The 21,385-nt window shown below is 36.7% G+C and overlaps 1 protein-coding gene across 2 annotated transcripts; it reads right to left on the bottom strand.

Annotated features, from left to right (window-relative positions):
* Positions 1–1,821: 1,821 nt before the first annotated feature.
* On the bottom strand, positions 1,822–16,950 carry fxyd5 (FXYD domain containing ion transport regulator 5). Of its 2 annotated transcripts, XM_056243320.1 has the most exons (9): positions 16,696–16,945; positions 11,761–11,806; positions 10,248–10,346; positions 9,789–9,914; positions 9,097–9,162; positions 8,350–8,379; positions 3,992–4,066; positions 3,839–3,884; positions 1,822–2,396 (listed from the first exon to the last, which is right to left on the bottom strand). In XM_056243320.1, exons 1-9 carry the CDS (start codon positions 16,705–16,707, stop codon positions 2,372–2,374), a joined length of 525 nt encoding a protein of 174 aa, XP_056099295.1. In that variant the 5' UTR covers positions 16,708–16,945; the 3' UTR covers positions 1,822–2,371. The 2 variants fall into 2 exon arrangements, with proteins under 2 accessions (XP_056099295.1, XP_056099296.1); XM_056243321.1 differs by lacking the exon at positions 9,097–9,162 and having other exon boundaries at positions 16,696–16,950.
* Positions 16,951–21,385: the final 4,435 nt, after the last annotated feature.

Raw genomic sequence — 21,385 nt, 5'->3', positions numbered from 1 at the left:
GGCCATCATTGACACCCTCAAGCAAGAGGGTAAGACAGAAAGAAATTTCTGAACAAATAGGCTGTTCCCAGAGTGCTGTATCAAGGCACCTCAGTGGGAAGTCTGTGGGAAGGAAAAAGTGTGGGAAAAAGTGTGGCAAAAAACGCTGCACAATGAGAAAAGGTGACCGGACCCTGAGGATGATTGTGGAGAAGGACCGATTCCAGACCTTGGGGGACCTGCGGAAGCAGTGGACTGAGTCTGGAGTAGAAACATCCAGAGCCACCGTGCACAGGCGTGTGCAGGAAATGGGCTACAGGTGCCGCATTCCCCAGGTCAAGCCACTTTTGAACCAGAAACAGCGGCAGAAGCGCCTGACCTGGGCTACAGAGAAGCAGCACTGGACTGTTGCTCAGTTTTGCATGTCATTCGGAAATCAAGGTGCCAGAGTCTGGAGGAAGACTGGGGAGAAGGAAATGCCAAAATGCCTGAAGTCCAGTGTCAAGTACCCACAGTCAGTGATGGTCTGGGGTGCCATGTCAGCTGCTGGTGTTGGTGCACTGTGTTTTATCAAGGGCAGGGTCAATGCAGCAAGCTATCAGGAGATTTTGGAGCACTTCATGCTTCCATCTGCTGAAAAGCTTTATGGAGATGAAGATTTCATTTTTCAGCACGACCTGGCACCTGCTCACAGTGCCAAAACCACTGGTAAATGGTTTACTGACCATGGTATTACTGTGCTCAATTGGCCTGCCAACTCTCCTGACCTGAACCCCATAGAGAATCTGTGGGATATTGTGAAGAGAAAGTTGAGAGACGCAAGACCCAACACTCTGGATGAGCTTAAGGCCGCTATCGAAGCATCCTGGGCCTCCATAACACCTCAGCAGTGCCACAGGCTGATTGCCTACATGCCACGCCGCATTGAAGCAGTCATTTCTGCAAAAGGATTCCCGACCAAGTATTGACTATTGAGTGCATAACTGAACATAATTATTTGAAGGTTGACTTTTTATTTATTTATTAAAAACACTTCTTTTATTGGTCGGATGAAATATGCTAATTTTTTGAGACAGGAATTTTGGGTTTTCATGAGCTGTATGCCAAAATCATCAGTATTAAAACAATAAAAGACCTGAAATATTTCAGTTGGTGTGCAATGAATCTAAAATATATGAAAGTTTAATTTTTATCATTACATTATGGAAAATAATTAACTTTATCACAATATGCTAATTTTTTGAGAAGGACCTGTAAATGTAAATACTGAATATATAGTTATAGCTCTGAATATATATTTAAATTCTGAATATAATGTTATAACTCTGGATATATAAATGTAAATACTGAATATATAGGTATAACTCTGAATATATAAATGTTAATCCGATTATATAGTTATAACTATAGTTATAATATATACATGTAAATCTGAATATATATATATATATATATATGTGTGTGTAAATCCTGGATATATAGTTATAAATCTATAAGTTATAACTATATATTCAGAATTTATAAATATATATATTCAAATATATTTGCAGCATATCTCATTTTATGCAATATGGAAGAAAAAAAAACTTCCTTTTAGAATTCGCATGTTCAACTATTGAACATTTACATAAACACCTTGCTCTGTTTTCTGATACGCCAATGGTAAATATCCCAGAGAGATGGTTTTGATATTTTCATTTTCCCTGACATCATCATATACTCATTTTCCACTGCTGACAGTCCAACTGAGCTCATGCGAGATAAGTAATATGAAACTTATGACTTATTTTGCTGTATTTTTTCACAAGGACAAGATGTAGATGTTGAATTCAGATACACGAATCAGAGTCAAACTGTTTTTATTCTCTCCTCTTGGGAGAACTCATGATAAATGTGTCTGGAAGCCTCTTGAGGGCGCTTGTGAGCTACACAACACCTCCAATTCCAAATGATTGACACACCTGAGGATGCACGTATTGAAATAATAATAATACAACACAAGTACAGGCCTGTGTTGAACAAAGTTTGACGCTTAAACAGAGCAGTTTGGTGCAGGAGAGCAAAGGGATGAAGGGATTTTGTGTCTGAGAAGCGTGATTACGCTGGGATCTGCCGAAGTCTCAGCCGGTGTGTTACCGTTGGCGTTTAGTGCTGCACGATAGCACACATCTTATTCCCCGGCGCTTCAGTGTGACAAACCCGGAGATCAGTTTGAAATAATGAACACGTTCACACACACACAACCTATCCATCTTGTATTTATGATGTTGTTCTCACAAGGGGGCAATGTAAGTCTGTAACCGCTGTCGGAACAGGTCTGACTGGCTCCTTTGTGTTCTCCTGCTGTTCTTCTGTTTATTGGCGAGCCGGCTGATCAATGCCGGGAAGAGTGTTAACTTCTGGTCACAACGTATGAACTAGACACCCAGACAAAAAAAAAAAAAATATGGTTAGAAAGAGGTTTGAAAAGTGGGAAAACAAAGGTTTTTCATAGCCAATAAGTCAGTTTAAAGTAAATCAGTTCACTTAGAAGTCATTTTGATAATTCATCAAGGCATCTTTTTTCTATGTAGGAAACAACAGCTATGTAAAAAAAAAAACAGCTAAAAAATTTGAATGACGTATTTTTACCCGTAACAAATCCCATTTGTGATCAGATTTTTTGCACTAATAACTGCCTGTGGGAATGCTCTTAATAAATCAACTGAAATCGCTTTTATTAAAGTTGGCATGAAACGGAAGTTACGATATTTTTTTTTTTTTTTTTTTTTTACAAATTTTTTCTGTGAAGTACATGCAAGTGAAAGCCTTTCGAAAAAAATAAATAAATATATATATATATAGGGCAGAACTTCATTTTGTCCATCGGGAATTGACTGGATTTATATGATTTCCTATTGGCCGATCTCATGTGAGTGACAGGTTGCCCCGCCCTCATGCCAGTAAACACATCATCGGAGAGGGAGGGGAACCCTGTTTTGATTAAAGATTTCATGGTGACTTTAAAAGTGTGTGCAAAATAACTTCTTGCTTGCAAAATGTAACCCCTCCAAAGTCATTTAATGCAACATTATAGCCCACAGGACATTAAGTATTTCATTAAATATAGCATAAATCGGCTGTTAAAGCCTTTAGCAGGTTTTCACATCACATTTCTTTCCAAGTAAAGCGTTACCGTTTCTAACTATTTTGCAAAGAAAGAAAATTATACCCTTTTACCTTAATAGTCGAGACCATTTGAAGGCTCTTTTCAAAGAGAAGCATGTCATTACTCTTCTCTTATATTACTAAAATTATATACTGTTTTGTTGTCTCTCTTGCACAAGTCAATTCAGTTGACATTCTGCCAATGCAATTGCTGTGTATTTTCATTTTTACATTTTCATTTTAAAGTGGCATAGAAGGGTGTATAATAAGCACATTAAAGTTAAACTCTTTGCTTTCATCATAAAATCCTGTGCTTTGGAACAATCTATATAAAATCCCTAATGGCGTCTAAACACAATGAAGTCTGTAATGATTATAAAGACACATCATGAAGTTACAAAAGAGGTCAAATGTTATTAGTCACCCAATCATTGAATGCGTTCAAGTAGCGAACAATGGCTATGTAGAATAGCATACTAGCATACTACTTTTAATATTGCTGCAGTATGTAGCATGTATACTATGCACAATACGCAAATATATGCATGTGCATTTGTAACTTGAATTAACTAGTACATTTGCCTAAATGATCAGTTTACAGGAGAGCTAACAGCATGCATCCCATAATACGTGTTGTTAGTATGCCATTGACTTGAACTTTAAACATCACACACAGACACAAACACACTCACACTAGAGAGATTTTGCTCACCTTCCTTTGCCAATTCGACACCGTGGGATTCGTTTAACTTTGCCACCTTTCATACGAAGGAAGAATGGAAAAAAGTGAGGAAAGGTGTTTGAGAAATTGAAACGTGACTGTTCAAAGCAATCATGTCTGAAACTTGAAGTTGGGTTAACTTACAACCAAGCACCATGATTCCCATCACGAAAAGAACTGCAGCAATAATCAACCCTCCTTGACGCAGAGATGTGTAATCTGAAAAAAAAAAAAAAAGTCATGTTATGCATAAATCAAAATGCAAAGCACACACACAAATCTGGACTAACAGTCTGAAAACACATAAAGTCGCATTCATTTTTAATGTCATGTTTGTGTGAGGATGTCGTGGGAGACTTGAAATCATCAAGTGTCTCTCTCAGCAGGAGAAGCAGCAAAAGTCAGGGTTATAAACATCTTAAACTTTATCACATTCAGAAATTATAAAAAAATATTTTATGAGCTCTCTCATTGTTTAAGGGTGAATTTCACAAACATGATCACATCGCACCCCAAAATCAAATATATTTTATATATATATATATATATACACTCACCTAAAGGATTATTAGGAACACCATACTAATACTGTGTTTGAGCCCCTTTCGCCTTCAGAACTGCCTTAATTCTACGTGGCATTGATTCAACTGAAAGCATTCTTTAGAAATGTTTGCCCATATTGATAGGATAGCATCTTGCAGTTGATGGAGATTTGTGGGATGCACATCCAGGGCACGAAGCTCCCGTTCCACCACATCCCAAAGATGCTCTATTGGGTTGAGATCTGGTGACTGTGGGGGCCATTTTAGTACAGTGAACTCATTGTCATGTTCAAGAAACCAATTTGAAATGATTCGAGCTTTGTGACATGGTGCATTATCCTGCTGGAATAGCCATCAGAGGATGGGTACATGGTGGCCATAAAGGGATGGACATGGTCAGAAACAATGCTCAGGTAGGACGTGGCATTTAAACGATGCCCAATTGGCACTAAGGCACCTAAAGTGTGCCAAGAAAACGTCCCCCAAACCATTACACCACCACCACCAGCCTGCACAGTGGTAACAAGGCATGATGGATCCATGTTCTCATTCTGTTTACGCCAAATTCTGACTCTACCATCTGAATGTCTCAACAGAAATCGAGACTCATCAGACCAGGCAACATTTTTCCAGTCTTCAACTGTCCAATTTTGGTGAGCTCTTGCAAATTGCAGCCTCTTTTTCCTATTTGTAGTGGAGATGAGTGGTACCCGGTGGAGTCTTCTGCTGTTGTAGCCCATCCACCTCAAGGTTGTGCGTGTTGTGGCTTCACAAATGCTTTGCTGTATACCTCGGTTGTAACGAGTGGTTATTTCAGTCAAAGTTGCTCTTCTATCAGCTTGAATCAGTCGGCCCATTCTCCTCTGACCTCTAGCATCAACAAGGCATTTTCGCCCACAGGACTGCCGCATACTGGATGCTTTTCCCTTATCACACCATTCTTTGTAAACCCTAGAAATGGTTGTGCGTTAAAATCCCAGTAACTGAGCAGATTGTGAAATACCCAGACCGGCCCGTCTGGCACCAACAACCATGCCACGCTCAAAATTGCTTAAATCACCTTTCTTTCCCATTCTGACATTCAGTTTGGAGTTCAGGAGATTGTCTTGACCAGGACCACACCCCTAAATGCATTGAAGCAACTGCCATGTGATTGGTTGATTAGATAATTGCATTAATGAGAAATTGAACAGGTGTTCCTAATAATCCTTTAGGTGAGTGTATATACATACATTTAATAAAATATACAAAAAAAAAGTAGTATATTGCAAATTTAGTAGGTTTAGTAAAGCTCTTTTCCCAAGGGACTGTTGTCTGGTAGCTGATTCCTGGTTTTACTATCCTTGTGGGGCATTTGGTAGCTATCCACAAAGCAAAACCTCACACTCACACAAACACGCTTTGAAGTAACAGTGAACATCAACCGACATAAAACACCCTTAACTGATGACTCTGGAACATTCAGGCACTTCTAAAACTCAGTTCCTGGGGAATGAATGCAGAACAGAGGCATCTACGGGTCACGGCTAATGAGGATATTTCGTGAACATCAGATGCCCTGTAGCTGCCCTAACAATAGGAAGTGATTGAAACAGCGACTGTCGCCAGGTCATAAGCTTTCAACTACAGCACTTGAGACGGTAATAGCGCTCATGCTCGGCACGTCTGTGCTTCTTATAAACACAATGCTTTCCACTGACAGGGAGATGGAGTTCCTCTGGTCTTTGTGTGCGGACGCACTGTCAGCGGCTCGTATGCCACTGTACCAGAAACGCCAGCAGACAATTAACACCTGAACAGCACAGTTGTGATATTAAAAATGAAACTGCCACATTTCATGATTAGTTGTTACACGAGACAGGATTTGTTAACTAAAACGCTGCGTCCAAAATATCCCTCCTTCCTTAGTAGGCGAAAAACAATGTGTAAGCTGAGTAGTATGTCCGAATTCATAATATAAAAAAAACAACGGGAGAAAATTCCCCGGATGACCTGGTACTTCTAGCAAGATTCTGAAGTGCGCAATCGATGGACATTTTACTATCCCATGAGGCCACAGGAGAGGATTTGTGAATGAAAGTGAAGCGACGCAACTGAAGCCATACCGTAGGACACATCATGACAGTAGGGACTTTAAAGTCCCCCTGTGGTGAAAATCAAGCGTTTGACGTTGGTTATATGTCTATGTGGTGTTTTTAATATGCTTTAGACAAACCATGTGCAAATTCATAGGTCGACACCATTGCTGAGTATTTTTTCCTTAAAACTGCAGTTTTTCAAAAAAGAGCCTCAAAAACGCGGTTTGAAATCCCTGGTGTTTCTGACGTCACAAACTGTAACCAATCAGGTCAACATGTGATCGTCAACGAGTGGATCTCTGAGCTGAGTGAGTGAGTAAAGGCGGGGCTAATTTGCATATTCATAGAACAACGTATACTATGCAAGGGTGTGTACTTACATTCAAGCTATTTTCAAGCAAGGCATGAAGAATTTTTTTTAAGAAAAAACGCTTAAATATGTAATTTTGGTGATCAAAGATGAGTTTTAAGGGATAAAATGATTGACTTCAGGGGGACTTTAAGCAACTGCCAGCCGGAAGAAAATGGTTAACTGACGTAGCTAAAGAACTCAAAATTCACTAAGCAACAGTAAAGAGGAAGGTGTAGGGGATAATTTCATTTGACAAAATACAGACAAAGTTATTTTAAAAAGCAATTGAAGGGTTGCTTTGGCCATTTAATGATATCAGATACAAATACAATGACACATACCATAAAACATAACATTAACTTTCTTAATTTGTCAAGTAGTAATGAATACGGCAAATCAGCTGTTCTCCCGTAGTATATGGTTACAGTAGAACGTTGCGAAGTAGCAGTAAATGTCACGCCTGCGCAATAGAACGCCAGAATGCCATTGCAAGTCCCTAAAGTGACAACATGGCGGATATAATGCGTCCGAATTTCATTCATTTCATATTACCAACAATCATACTAGAACATACTTTAACAGCCGCAAAGTAAGTTTCAAATCAAATGTAGTAGCTACCTACTGTTCAGTATGCAAATTCGAAACGCAGTAAAACTATTAAGACATTTCTGTTAATCAAAATAAAGCTGAAATAAAATAAAATAAAATGTAAATATTAGTTGATAAACTTAAACTAAATGTAAATTTGAAATGATACATTGGCAATAAACTAAAATTTAAGTTTAAGTAGAAGCACTAAAATTATTAACAGGAATTACATAAAAACTAAAGACTGATACAACTCATATAAATAAATTAAACCTACATAAGGAACTTAAAAAAAAATACAAAAGCATAATGAAATTGCTAGAAATTAAAGAAATCAAACTAAAATTAACATGAAAAGAAAAAAGAAAAAAAGAAGCTAATTCAAAATATTAAAACAACTGTAAAAAAAAAAAAAACCTAACATGACACTGCCACAATATCACAAAATATTTGGTCTATTAGAAAGTGTTGTTATTTTTAACAAAAAAACATTTAACTATTAACTGTTTATAAATAAGTTGAAGAACTAAAACTACTACAACTAAAACAAATAAAAATATATCTAAATAGAAATATTTTTTTTAAACGAATACAAATTACAAAAGCACTGAAAATATAAAAAATAAAAAGCTACTTCAAATTAGTACTAAATGCTATAATAGTATATAAATAATACTAAAACAACACTGTGATCAGATTACTGTGGTGTTTTATCATCCATCACGTGTGAATCAAAAAGTCCAATCACTTAAAAACGCTCTAACACAACTCTTCCCAAAAAACATGATTTATAAAGCATCATCCACGTCTGTAGCACAAACGGTGCGGGGCGATTTACAGGCACACGTTTAATACTTCAACTTAGGGGTTTGTTCCAGTGGTAATTGTGATGTCTGCATTAGTAAGCACTATTAATTACTGAATGATTAAATAGATACTTACTGTATTCAAAGGGCTCATCCCATCTCTTATCTGTTGAGGAAAATGTACAAATGTAAGTTTTCGCATAATAAACAAGACCTGAAGACAGTCTATGTGCCTATAAAATGTAAATGGACTCTATCATTTTCATGATATGCAAAATAAGCTACTAGTATATGTGTGGGTGTGTGTTGGCATATTCGTGTTCACTGTGATGGATCCATGACCTGCTGCTTCTAATGGGATGACACAATCAGAGGACTTTTCCTTTCACCCGTCCACCTTAAATTACCTCCAACACGAATTTCTATGATCCAGTCAGGGTTGAGCCAATGGGATGCTGTTTATGCAAATGACTTAATGACTTGATGGGTAAAAAGTAGTGGAGAGAGACTGATATGGGTTTTTCATATTTTAATATATGCTGTAGCCATGATGGAATTTAAAGGGATGTCTAACCCGAAAATGATGTAATGAAAAGTATGTCATTATTTATTTCGAACTAATTGTTTTTGTTTGAATTAATCAATTACTACTACCATGAAGAGTATATATATATATTAAGAGACTTCTTTCAAAAACATTAAAATATCTTACAGACCCCAAACTTTTGAATGATTTGTGTGTGTGTACACACACACACACACACACACACATATATATATATATACAGTTACTGGCACAAGGGGAAACTACCACCTCCAATGTATCAATCTCATGAATGAAGAGTCATTATAAGCAGAAGATGAGGAAGATGAGAAAGTTTACCCCACACTGTTACTTTGGTGGTTGTGGTGGTGGTGGTGGTGGTTTTGGTGGTTTTAACGGCAGTTGCTATGAGAAAATGAGAGGGAGAGGAGGTCAGGGAGAAAGACAAGGAGAGAAACCTAATCTAACATGTACACTCTTCCCTAAAACTCACAAAATTATGAATAGGAGTGAGCTTTTGAATCCTGTTTTTGTCCATAAATGTAAGTTGACAGCAAAGACTTTCGGTGTGAAAAGCAGACGCTTCCCCTTATCTCAATGCATTTGTCCGTAATTGCTTCTAATTAAATTCCAGCAGCACTCGTTCTCTGTCCGGCCCTGTCTTTCAAATTCAATTCTTGCATATTTCAATGGCACCGCTCTCCCAGGATATATGGTTGGTTGATTCTTCATAAAGCATATCAGCTCTCCACGACAGTGCTCCGCAATCCCGCGGAAAATGCCGCATTATCTTTAAGCCTCTCAGCATGGAAAGAGCGTTGAACATTTTCTAATTACCTGCTAATTAGTTTCTAAGTTATGTGTGCCCTTGATATGAATTGCATGAGTAAAGAGGAAGCCTCTCAGCTATTCATGCAATCCTCGGCTCTGTTACCCTCCCCCAATCCCGCAATCCCACACTGAAAGTCCTTCTGTTTGAGTGGTTTTACCGAAGCTGTACATGTACTTCAGTCAGGGGCATCAAAGCTTACGCTGTGCGGCAGACGTCTCGTTGGGGGTCACGGCGGAGGTCACAGTTGAGATGTTTGTGATCGCCACAGGTACGGTGAGGTTTAACTGCTGTGGACTCATTGTCACCCCTGTCGCATTCACGTTAACTGGAGGAACGAGGAGAACACTTTTGTGATTGAATTGTATTTGAGATTTGAGACGGTTATATAAGTCGAAACAAACAGCCCTGGTTCATTATGCCACCAGAAATCAATTCTTTCTGAGACAGATCAAACTTTATGTATGTTATCAAGGTAAGGGAGACCAGGGAATGTCGTTACACATTTTGTACTTGATCTGTAACTCAGTTTAGCTCTATTGGAAACACTTTCAGATTCAAAACAGCAAACACAGCATAGAAAAAAAACAGATAAGAACTTTTTAAGACATAATAGGCAATCCTGGAATTGTTATGCAGGGAAATACAATTAAAATCCTACCATGACCCATGGGTCCAGTGGTGTTGGACGGAGGTCCAGCGCTTTCCGGTGGTGTCGCGGTGGTGTCCTCTGTTTTTGTCACATTCTCAGCAGCATAACCTTCACAGACAGAAAAAGACACACATTTTGGCTTTTGGTGAGTAAAATAAATCATCTACTTCTTCAAAAGACAGAAAAGGTTTGGGTGGACAAATCTTGTGTAGGCAACTATCTATACGTGTGGTCATTTGGATGCTGATCATACTCTCACATATTTTGGAGTTGCCTTAAAGTATGTTTTCTGGGATACTGATCAAGATCTTGGGATATTGATTTCCCTGGGGAATTTTCAACAATATGCCTTGGCACCTATTCAAATATTATTTTGAAGGCTGATGGCTATCTTATCATATTATTTATAGTGTATAAAAAGACCAGAAAAGGGCATTAGCGAACCCCCTATCTATCGAATGGATGAACTGACTTATAATTTAAAGCTTAAAAAATATTACTTTCAAAGTAACAGTCAAAAATTAAAGTTCGTATGAATACGAAGACACCATATTAAAAAAAATAAAGATAATAAAGAAGATTGCAAACAAAATATTGTGACATTATAAATGCATACGTTTGTGTGATATAAACAATGACCTGAATGAACTGAGGGCATGTGATATAAACAATGACCTGAATGAACACAGAGTAATCAACGGAAAACAGAACAGGTGCGTAAATCAAATAACAACCAAGGAAACTAGTAGGAACTATATTATATATAAACTTTAAACTGTCAAATTAAGAATGAATATATATAGGCCTATTACAGAGGGAGTGAGCGAGAATGTGATAGGCTGTGTTCAGTGGCACTCTCATTAAGACCGTAGAGACAAATATCTGAGATTGTCACAAGACGATATGAGGTATTTTTTTGTAGAGCATAACCAACATCTCCATCTGACACCATAATGACTTATGAGTGTTTAAATAACACATTCAGCACAATGATGGTGGCTGGCTTCAGAGTTCAAGATTACACATGCAGCAGATGAATGCAAATGTATTCTGAGTCTGGCATAATAACAGCGTGGTGATGTAGAGTGCAGTGGTTTGTAATGAAGGCCGGCCTCTCATAGACCCTGCCACAGAACAAGGACTAATTGTGGTCTAGCAGAGATGAGTCGCAGCATTTTTTGTATGCATTTTCCGGCTACGCACAGTTTTTCCAACGAATCCCTTCTCAAGATGAATGGCCACATGAGACTGAGCAATCCTACTGGCAAACGCTGTGATTATTGCAGAAAGGCTATAATCAATCTTTTATCTGAAGTTTTCATCTGAAAAAGCCCACATATTAGACCCGCTGGTCATTTGTGGTTTTTGGTAATATAGGATTTTATTAAAAATAGGCTTTATCAGATTATGCTGACAAATGTTTATAGTGTACAGCCTACGTGTAACGTAATAAAAGATGGAGTGTGTGTGTGTGTGTGTGTGTAAGAGAGAAATAGAGAGGAGCAGAATAGTGATAACTCACTTCTGAAGACGAGTAACAGAAAAAAGGACACCCCTCGCAACATGATCTGAAAGAGAGAAAACACTTACAATCACAAATACACAAACAGGTTATACTTAGAAAACATGATGTGTTCCATGTGCAAAATTACTGATTTCCCCACAAACATCTGCTGTTATTTAAGCATTGTATTCTTTTTATCCTATTCCATGTTTAAAGCAATGTGAAATGCCCCTTTTGCAACCCATTTTACTTCTGTACTGTGACTTTTTTTAATATGTGAGAAACATGTTTGATCACACTTTAATTTAGGGAACTCATATTTACTGTCAACTACGACTTTTGCCTCAATAAACTCCTAATTTACTGTAATAAGTTATAACCTTTATTAAAACTTACTAATTTACCTTTAGTAGGTTGTTGTTGTAGTGGTTATGTTTAGGTATTTAAGGGATGTAGAATATGGTCATGCAGAACGAGGCATTAATATGTGCTTTATAAGCCAATATTCTAGTAATATGCAAGCTAATAAGCAACTACTTAATAGTTAGAATTGGTCCCCAAACTAAAGTTTATTCATTAGGGGTTGTATGGATGGTTGGATAGTAGAAAGGTGTGTTGTTATATGACTAAATGGGAGTTAGCCAAGACAATGTCAAAATGCACTACCAGTCAAAAGTTCAATTTAAAAAAAAAATAAGAAATTAGTATTTATATTCACCAAGGATTTCTTAAATTGATCAAAAGCGACAGTATAGTCTTACAAAAGATCTATTTTTGAAATTAATGCTGTTCTGTTGAACTTCGTATTCATCAACATATCCTAAAAATTGATTTCCACAAAAAAAATATTAATCAGCACAACTGATTTCAACATTAATAATAATAATATGAAATGTTTCTTGAGCATCAAATCAGCATATTATAATTATTTCTGAAGGATCATGTGACACTGAAGACTGGACTAATGATGTTGAAAATTCAGCTTTTCATTACAGGAATAAATTACGTTTTAAAATATATTCAAATAGAAATAAGTTATTTTAAATTGTAATAATATTTCACAATATTTCTGTTTTTACAGTAGTTCTGATCATATAAATACAGCTTTTGTAAGCAGAAAAGGCTTCTTTCAAAAACATTTTGGATTTAATTTTGAATATTTAGCAACCGTGTGTGTCATTGTGCTTTACGCTTCTCTCATGTTGCCCGTAAACATTCGGCCCATGTAATGAGAGCATTTGAGATGAAAGGTCTTGACATTTTCCAACGTTACCATTAGCCAATCAATCCTGAGATGTGGTTGTTTTAGAAATGTGTGCCTTTTGATCCATTAAAGCCTAACAATAGAAGGCTTCCAGTGTTTCTGATAGGGAGGGGTTACTTAGCAACAGTGCATAATACAAACACTGGATTATGACACATCAGATGACAGGCCGCCATTACAGTCACCAAGCTCTCCATTAGTATAATCAAACAACTGCATGACCAAAATACTGCAATCCTGTAGGTGTGGAGAACAGACTGCAGCAGACTTGGCCACGGCTTTGAATATGAACCAATGATTGCAGAGTAATAGGGTGTCAGGGAGAGTGGGGTAAGATGTGTCACTGGGTAAACTGTGTCGTCCCTGTATATAGAAAACTGTGCACATATATTTAGAAAAGATCCGTTACAAGGGTGCACACAAAAATGATAAGTAACTTTTTTTTTTCATGTTAGATTTTCTATATCATGCAAGTTGTTAATATAAGCCATGAATTATAAAAAAAAAGAAGTTTTTTTTGTCTCTTCTGCTCACCAAGGCTACATTATTTTAACAAAAAAGCAGTAAAAACTGTAATAATGTGAAATAGTATTACAATTTAAAAGAAATGTTTCTATATTAATATACACTCACCTAAAGAATTATTAGGTACACCTGTTCAATTTCTCATTAATGCAATTAACTAATCAACCAATCACATGGCAGTTGCTTCAATGCATTTAGGGGTGTGGTCCTGGTCAAGACAATCTCCTGAACTCCAAACTGAATGTCAGAATGGGAAAGAAAGGTGATTTAAGCAATTTTGAGCGTGGCATGGTTGTTGGTGCCAGACGGGCCGGTCTGAGTATTTCACAATCTGCTCAGTTACTGGGATTTTCACGCACAACCATTTCTAGGGTTTACAAAGAATGGTGTGAAAAGGGAAAAACATCCAGTATGCGGCAGTCCTGTGGGCGAAAATGCCTTGTTGATGCTAGAGGTCAGAGGAGAATGGGCCGACTGATTCAAGCTGATAGAAGAGCAACTTTGACTGAAATAACCACTCGTTACAACCGAGGTATGGAGCAAAGCATTTGTGAAGCCATAACACGCACAACCTTGAGGCGGATGGGCTACAACAGCAGAAGACCCCACCGGGTACCACTCATCTCCACTACAAATAGGAAAAAGAGGCTACAATTTGCAAGAGCTCACCAAAATTGGACAGTTGAAGACTGGAAAAATGTTGCCTGGTCTGATGAGTCTCGATTTCTGTTGAGACATTTAGATGGTAGAGTCAGAATTTGGCGTAAACAGAATGAGAACATGGATCCATCATGCCTTGTTACCACTGTGCAGGCTGGTGGTGGTGGTGTAATGGTGTGGGGGATATTTTCTTAGCACACTTTAGGCCCCTTAGTGCCAATTGGGCATCGTTTAAATGCCATGGCCTACCTGAGCATTGTTTCTGACCATGTCCATCCCTTTATGGCCACCATGTACCCATCCTCTGATGGCTACTTCCAGCAGGATAATGCACCATGTCACAAAGCTCGAATCATTTCAAATTGGTTTCTTGAACATGACAATGAGTTCACTGTACTAAAATGGCCCCCACAGTCACCAGATCTCCACCCAATAGAGCATCTTTGGGATGTGGTGGAATGGGAGCTTCGTGCCCTGGATGTGCATCCCACAAATCTCCATCAACTGCAAGATGCTGTCCTATCAATATGGGCCAACATTTCTAAAGAATGCTTTCAGCACCTTGTTGAATCAATGCCACGTAGAATTAAGGCAATTCTGAAGGCGAAAGGGGGTCAAACACAGTATCAGTATGGTGTTCCTAATAATCCTTTAGGTGAGTATTTAAAATGTAATTTATTCTTGTGATCAAAGCTGAATTTTCAGCATCATTACTCCAGTCTTCAGAGTCACATGACCCTTCAGAAATCATTCTCATTGGCTGATATGCTACTCAAGAAACATTTATGATTATTTTAATCGATGCTGAAAATAGTTGTGCTGCTTACTATTTTTATAATACTTTTTTAGGATCCTTTAATTAAGTTGAAAGTTCAAAAGAACAGCATTTTGCGAAATATAAACGCAAAAGTCTTTAGTTTTCACTTTTAAATGCATTCTTTCTCGATAAAAGTACCAATTACTTAAAGAAAAGAAAAGTTCACTTTTGAATGGTAGTTTAGCGGTAATGTAAACTATGTCAGATGCTTCGGGGTAAGTTGTGCCAGCGTCAAAACATACAGTGATACAGAGATTTGCATTCAAATGCAGTATAAAATAATGTTGCATTCATCTTGTTGACAAGTAGGGGTCAATTTTTCTAATAATGTGAAGGAGAAACGGTATTAAAACGTTAAGTAACAATACTAAATGCACTAATTACTAAGATCACAAATAACAAACAATCAGTAACAACCAATACAGATTTGTTTAATTTTTTTGAAGGTTGACATTTAAATAGTTATCTCTACATAAGTTATCGTGCTGTTTGAATAGTTTCATGTTGTCTGCTCTGATTAGGTAACACAACACATTGTACAATGATCTGCATGCAGAAACAGCTTCCTCTAAGCTGGAAGAAATGTGTCCCAATGTATGTTCTGCTGAAACCGGCACATGGAGAACACAACCCAGCAGGACGCCTTTGCATCCATTTATGGATTATTTGTATCGAACTCAAGTTATAAACTTAATTAAGACGAGTTATGACTGTTGACATGTCAAAGATGATTAATGCATCATATCAAGGCTTTAGCCTAAACATTTTCTGAATAAATGAGCAAAACCAAACAGTTAATACAGTTATCTCCACTTTGTTGTAAAAAAAAAAAAACACACACACACACACAGTACTCTACACTACTTCCTGTAAAGCGTGAACTGCTGCAAGTGTCTTCACTGAACATTCACTTTAAGTTAGCGTTGTAGAGTTGAAAGTTTAGATCAAGCTAATCATTCCCATCTTTTATAACACTTTTCAATGCAGAGATGATTCTGATTCATAAAGAAATGGAGTGAATGTCTCAACGGATCTATCTATTAATGCCTGCAGACTGCAACAGTAACATTCCTAACAAGGTGTTAACTAATAAAACACTGAATAATTGCAAGAGTGTCTATGACATTATTTTCATGTTAAATCAAACAATGCAAAATTGTATTATTTTTATATGTACTGAAATATGCCTCATTTTCTTCGTGCTTTTTTCTTCTTCTGATTATGGAGTGAAATGTCACCTATAACATTTCTACATGAAACACACAGAGAAGCCTTTATCTTTTCAAACTATTCCAAACATTCATAATATACTACACATGTATTTGTCCCTTTTCCATAAATTCGAATCTTTTATTTTGTGGCCTCCAAGACCTTTTTTTCATTAGAAGTAGCCACTTTGATATATGGAGGGCGAGCCTGTATTGAACTGTGGCTGTGTAACTGCAGGTGAGTGAGTGTGTTTACCTGTTTCTAAAGACAGATCGTCCTCTGGGTCTTACATGATCGATGGATCAGATAAACCGAAAGGCTGGTCCACGGTGACCTCATGCATGGAGCACGTGTGCCTTCAACAAAGCATATCTCTACTTCTCTCCCTTTCACTAATGCTTTGTATTTCATACTCAACAAGCTCAAAATCTCCTAAAACAAGTCTACCAACAAATATTGACTGTTTTATTTGACTTACCTTGATGCTCATTTTGATCTTGCTTATCACATCCAATCAGATTTGAACAGAGCGCAGCATCTGTGGGTTCCTCGTAACTGAGAGAAAATGGAAGTTGGGCAAAGGATTGACCACGCCCTTGTTGAACTTCCTCTACCGCTCAGTCGTTCTCACTGGTGCCGAGGCCTCTCACTCCATCCACATCTGCCAGCCCTCTTTTATGCCCGTCTCATCAGCTATTGTCTACAATTCAAACTGTGTTCATGCCAGCCTCCCTCACATTGTGTGTGTTTCATCACTGTAACTCATTGCCTAGGCAGCTCTTCTTCATGTCTGTCCATTCAAAATCTACCGTGAGATCAAAATAAAGCCTGTATTATGCAGAACACAAATTAAAATCAATTTAATATATATTCTTTTGTTATACCAATGTAGAAAAACCAACATATTTGCTAAGCAAGTTTCATTTGTCAATAAAATGTGAATGTGTACTCAAAAAAATGAACGAGGAAGGTTGTGCACTTTACATAATATATTTATATTTAGTTTACTTATAATAATTGTGTTTGTTGACTTGAAATGTTTTTTTCTAGTAAGGTCAACATAGTTATGCCTCAACTTAACAGTACAAAATCCTAACGCGTTGTCTAAACACAAACTATTTATGTTAAGTAAAAAATTCTTACATCCAGATGGTGGCAGTATAGTGCGACGCCAACTGCCATTTTGCCCTAACTTAATTTGATTGTGTTCAATCTGTTTAACTATATCTATTACATGTGATTACATGATTGATTTGTGTTGCATTGACTGAAACTGGGCGGTGTTTGTTAGTTCCCAGCATGCTTTGCATATGGTTGAATTAAGAGAGAATAAATGTTAAAATTAAGTGTTATTTTATATTTTTTTGAGAAAATGAGAAAAGGGGAAGACTTGATAGTGTGTAATTGTGTTTAATGTTCAATAACATTGGAATTATTAGAACCTTTTAAATTACAGTGGCTTACCATGGTGGAGAAGAGTGGAGCATTTTGTTTGGCTGTGGACTGATTTCAAGTTTTTCTACTGCTTTGGTTGAAGGAGCGTATAAATCTTAGCATTTAAGATGCTAATATGTGCTGCTGCTAGCAAATAGCTACACTCAAAAGTAATCTCCCTAAATTAACTAAGATTAAAACACACAACTCAAAAAAGATGCAATTGAGTTTAATGGAAATGTTCATATCATGTTTAACCAATGCATCTATTTTGTGTTCAAATAACATGATAAAGGTTGGTTGACTTAACTTGGTTTGTTTAGATGGAATATAGGTGGCATGATTAAATCATGTTCATCCAATGAATTATTTTTTTGAGTGGTGAACCTTATGTTGCTCTTCATGTATTTCAATGAAATGAATGTACTATATTATAGTTTGATAGCGTTTTTTAATGACTATTTTGTATTTTTAGGGGATTTTATTGTACAAAATTATATTTCTGCAGGAGTTATAATCCATTTATTCACTTTTTGAGCATATAGACCTAAAATAAACATTTCTAACTTAAACTGGCATAAGTCTTGAATGGAGCACATACTTAAGTTTGGTGTCTTTTTAAAGATGACACCTTAAACAAGTTGATTTCTAAATTTGAGTTTAATTAAAAATTGAAAAATTAGCCATGAGTAAGATTTTGTTTGGGCGCAGTACCAAACTTTTCCATGAAATTCAATGCGGCCATTTAGCCTTTTTAAATCATGTCCATTATTTGTGTGTGTGTGTGTGTGTGTGTGTGTCTTCACATAGCAAGTGCCAAAACCTTTACCAAGCTTTGTATCTATGGAATGCCAAAGCTGACTTAATTAAAAATAAATAAATACATAAATAAACATACGAAGAAATGTAAAAAAGCAAAAATAAATACATAAATAAATATACAAAGAAATGTAAAAAAGTACAAATAAATGAGTATTTATACTTTTATTTCCTTATTTTCTGATAATTGTATTTTTTTCACACATTTTTTTTATTTATACATGTATGTATTTATGTTTTTATGTCTACATTTATTTATTTTCACATTTATTTATTTCTACATTTATTTCCACATTTATTTATTTCCACATTTATTTCGACATTTCTTTGTCCGTATGCTAATGAGGGGGGCGTGTTTTACCTCAGACATCAGCAATCGAGCTCAGAGTGGCAGTGCTGAAGCTTTGAGGCCACAGTGACACCTTGTGGTGTGTGACCAATCGAAACGCAAGAGGTGTGCGGACAATATCACATTTTAAGTCATGTATATCACCCTAACTGTATGTAGGGTAGGCTATAGGGTTAACACACATAGCACATATAAACAGAAAACGCACTTCAACGGGTCTGATAGCAGACACTTGGACATGGAAGCGCATGAAAGTATCCACTATTAATAACAATGTAAACGCGGTGGATAGGGCTGATAAGAGCTTGCGTTTACTGTCGATGATGAGACTCGCACACCAGTGCAGAACGCGGAGAGAAACCAGCGCACATTTCACTGACTCCTACGCAAGCATATTGATCAATGAGTTTGAAACGCGACTCAATACACGGTTTACATTCGCGTTTCATAATTTCGTATGCATAACAGGTGACAATTCAAATGCTTAAAACACAACCCATATTTCATAGATGCTGCTCTTAGATACTGATTAATTACAAGTCATCAGTTTGGAATTATTCTTAAATCAAACAAAAGGGGCTCATGTAAACGCAGCTAGTGAGCCACACATCTCACCCCATGCAGTGGAGGACAGGAGCATCATCATGCCCATCAAACAGCACCTGTCGTGCCCATGGTCGTGCTGATATTCCCCCCTATAAATTGATGTTATATCTACCCAAACCTTATTAAATAGGTAGGCTATACATCATCATATATGTCAAGTTCTTAATATTAATCGATAAACTACTCAGTTATATTTATAATAAGGCACTATGGCTGTTATCGGTAAAATAAAATGAAATGAATAACAGAATTATTCATTTATTTTTAACATTAATCTCATAACGACTTTTATGCAATTGTAATTGTAATTACACTGTAATTGCAGTGTGTAATTGCAGTGTAAAACCATTCTCCTCTGTATTAAGATTTTGACTTTTAATGACTTAATGACTTTTGTTAATTTTATTTTATTGGTACTTTTTTACATTTCTTTGTATATTTATTTATGTATTTATGTATTTTTGCTTTTATACATTTCTTCGTATATTTATTTATTTATGTATTTATTTATTTTTAATTAAGTCAGCTTTGGCATTCCATATGTATTATGCCGATGAAGTAAACAATTCAAAAAAAAAAAAAAATAATTCCTAAACTAAGGCCCCGTTTACACGAAGGGAAAACGCAGATATTTCCCTGCGGTTTGGCCTCTCATTTACACGAAAACCCCGTTTTTATCACAGAAAACGATTATTTCTAAAATCTCCGGCCAAAGTGGAGATTTCTGAAAACGCCGGTTATGTGTTGTCGTGTCAACTGGGGGTTCTCTCTTGTCGATTCTGAGGATTCTGATTGGCTTGCATGGCTTTATCCTTCTCCCTACACTGCCGCCCATAGGTTTGGCAAAGCTATGATGGTGCTCGACGGCGTATTTATGCGGGTGTGTGCACGATGTTATTATTAAAAGCAGGGGGGGAGGTAAAAGTGGCCTAAATGTAACATTTTTCAACAAGAAGAGGACCAGAGGGTTAAGGATGGATCTGAATCATATTAAGTCTTAGCAACAACCCACAAAAACGACTGTATAAAAAGCATCACTCACTCTTCATGGGTTAGTGACATCACTAACCCTAGCATTTACATACACCCTGCCCCCAGGAACGCGATTTATAGATTATCATGACAGAATTTGCTAATCAGTGACTAGAAGATAACTACACATAAGCTACATAAATTCATCAACTAACCATTCAGAAATGTTGTCTACATGTTGTCACTTCTTCTTGAGTCTCGCCATCATTTTCAGACTCCAGTTTGAACATAAAAGGCTAAAAGTTTTTGAAATGTTCAGTGCATATGTGTGAAGTAATGGAAGCTGCTAAGAACGAGCTGTTGAAGCTCCGCCCTCTGTGCCGGGAGCAGCAGCTCATTTGCATTTAAAGGGACAGACACAAAAACTGTGTTTTTGCTCACCCTCAAAAAGTGACTATTTTAACATGCTATATAAAAATACCTGTGCGGTATTTTGAGCTAAAACTTCACATACACACTCTGGGGATATCAGAGACTTATTTTACATCCCCTTCCCATCGAATTCCTATTAAAAAAAGAATGTTACGTATAAGATTCATATGAGATAACTGCTGATATAGACTATTAGGCTATAGTCTATATCACTATAAAAGTCTATAAAGTTCTATCACTATAAAGGTCTAAAAATATACACATCGTTCAGATAAGAAGGAGCATTGGAAGGAGTTGCTTGAAAAATGCTTGATTTCATTCACTATATAAAAAAAAGTAAAGTTGTAAATAAAACAGATTATTGTGGTGTGTTTTACAAGAAAATACTTGTAAATACAGTATTTCTACTTCAAAATTCCATGTATAATTCAATGTGTTACATGCTGATTCTTTGTAATTATTATTATGAGTGAAAATTGTTTGAAAATTTCTTGCAATGAAATCTGACTTGATCGCATGCTTTGGTATCTTTATCATTTGTAAAGCAGCAGACTTA

This window comes from Rhinichthys klamathensis, unplaced genomic scaffold, assembly GCF_029890125.1.
Source record: "Rhinichthys klamathensis goyatoka isolate OS25496 unplaced genomic scaffold, OSU_Roscu_1.1 h1tg000786l_1, whole genome shotgun sequence".
Taxonomy (NCBI): domain Eukaryota; kingdom Metazoa; phylum Chordata; class Actinopteri; order Cypriniformes; family Leuciscidae; genus Rhinichthys; species Rhinichthys klamathensis.
This window is presented reverse-complemented; position numbering and strand designations above follow the sequence as displayed.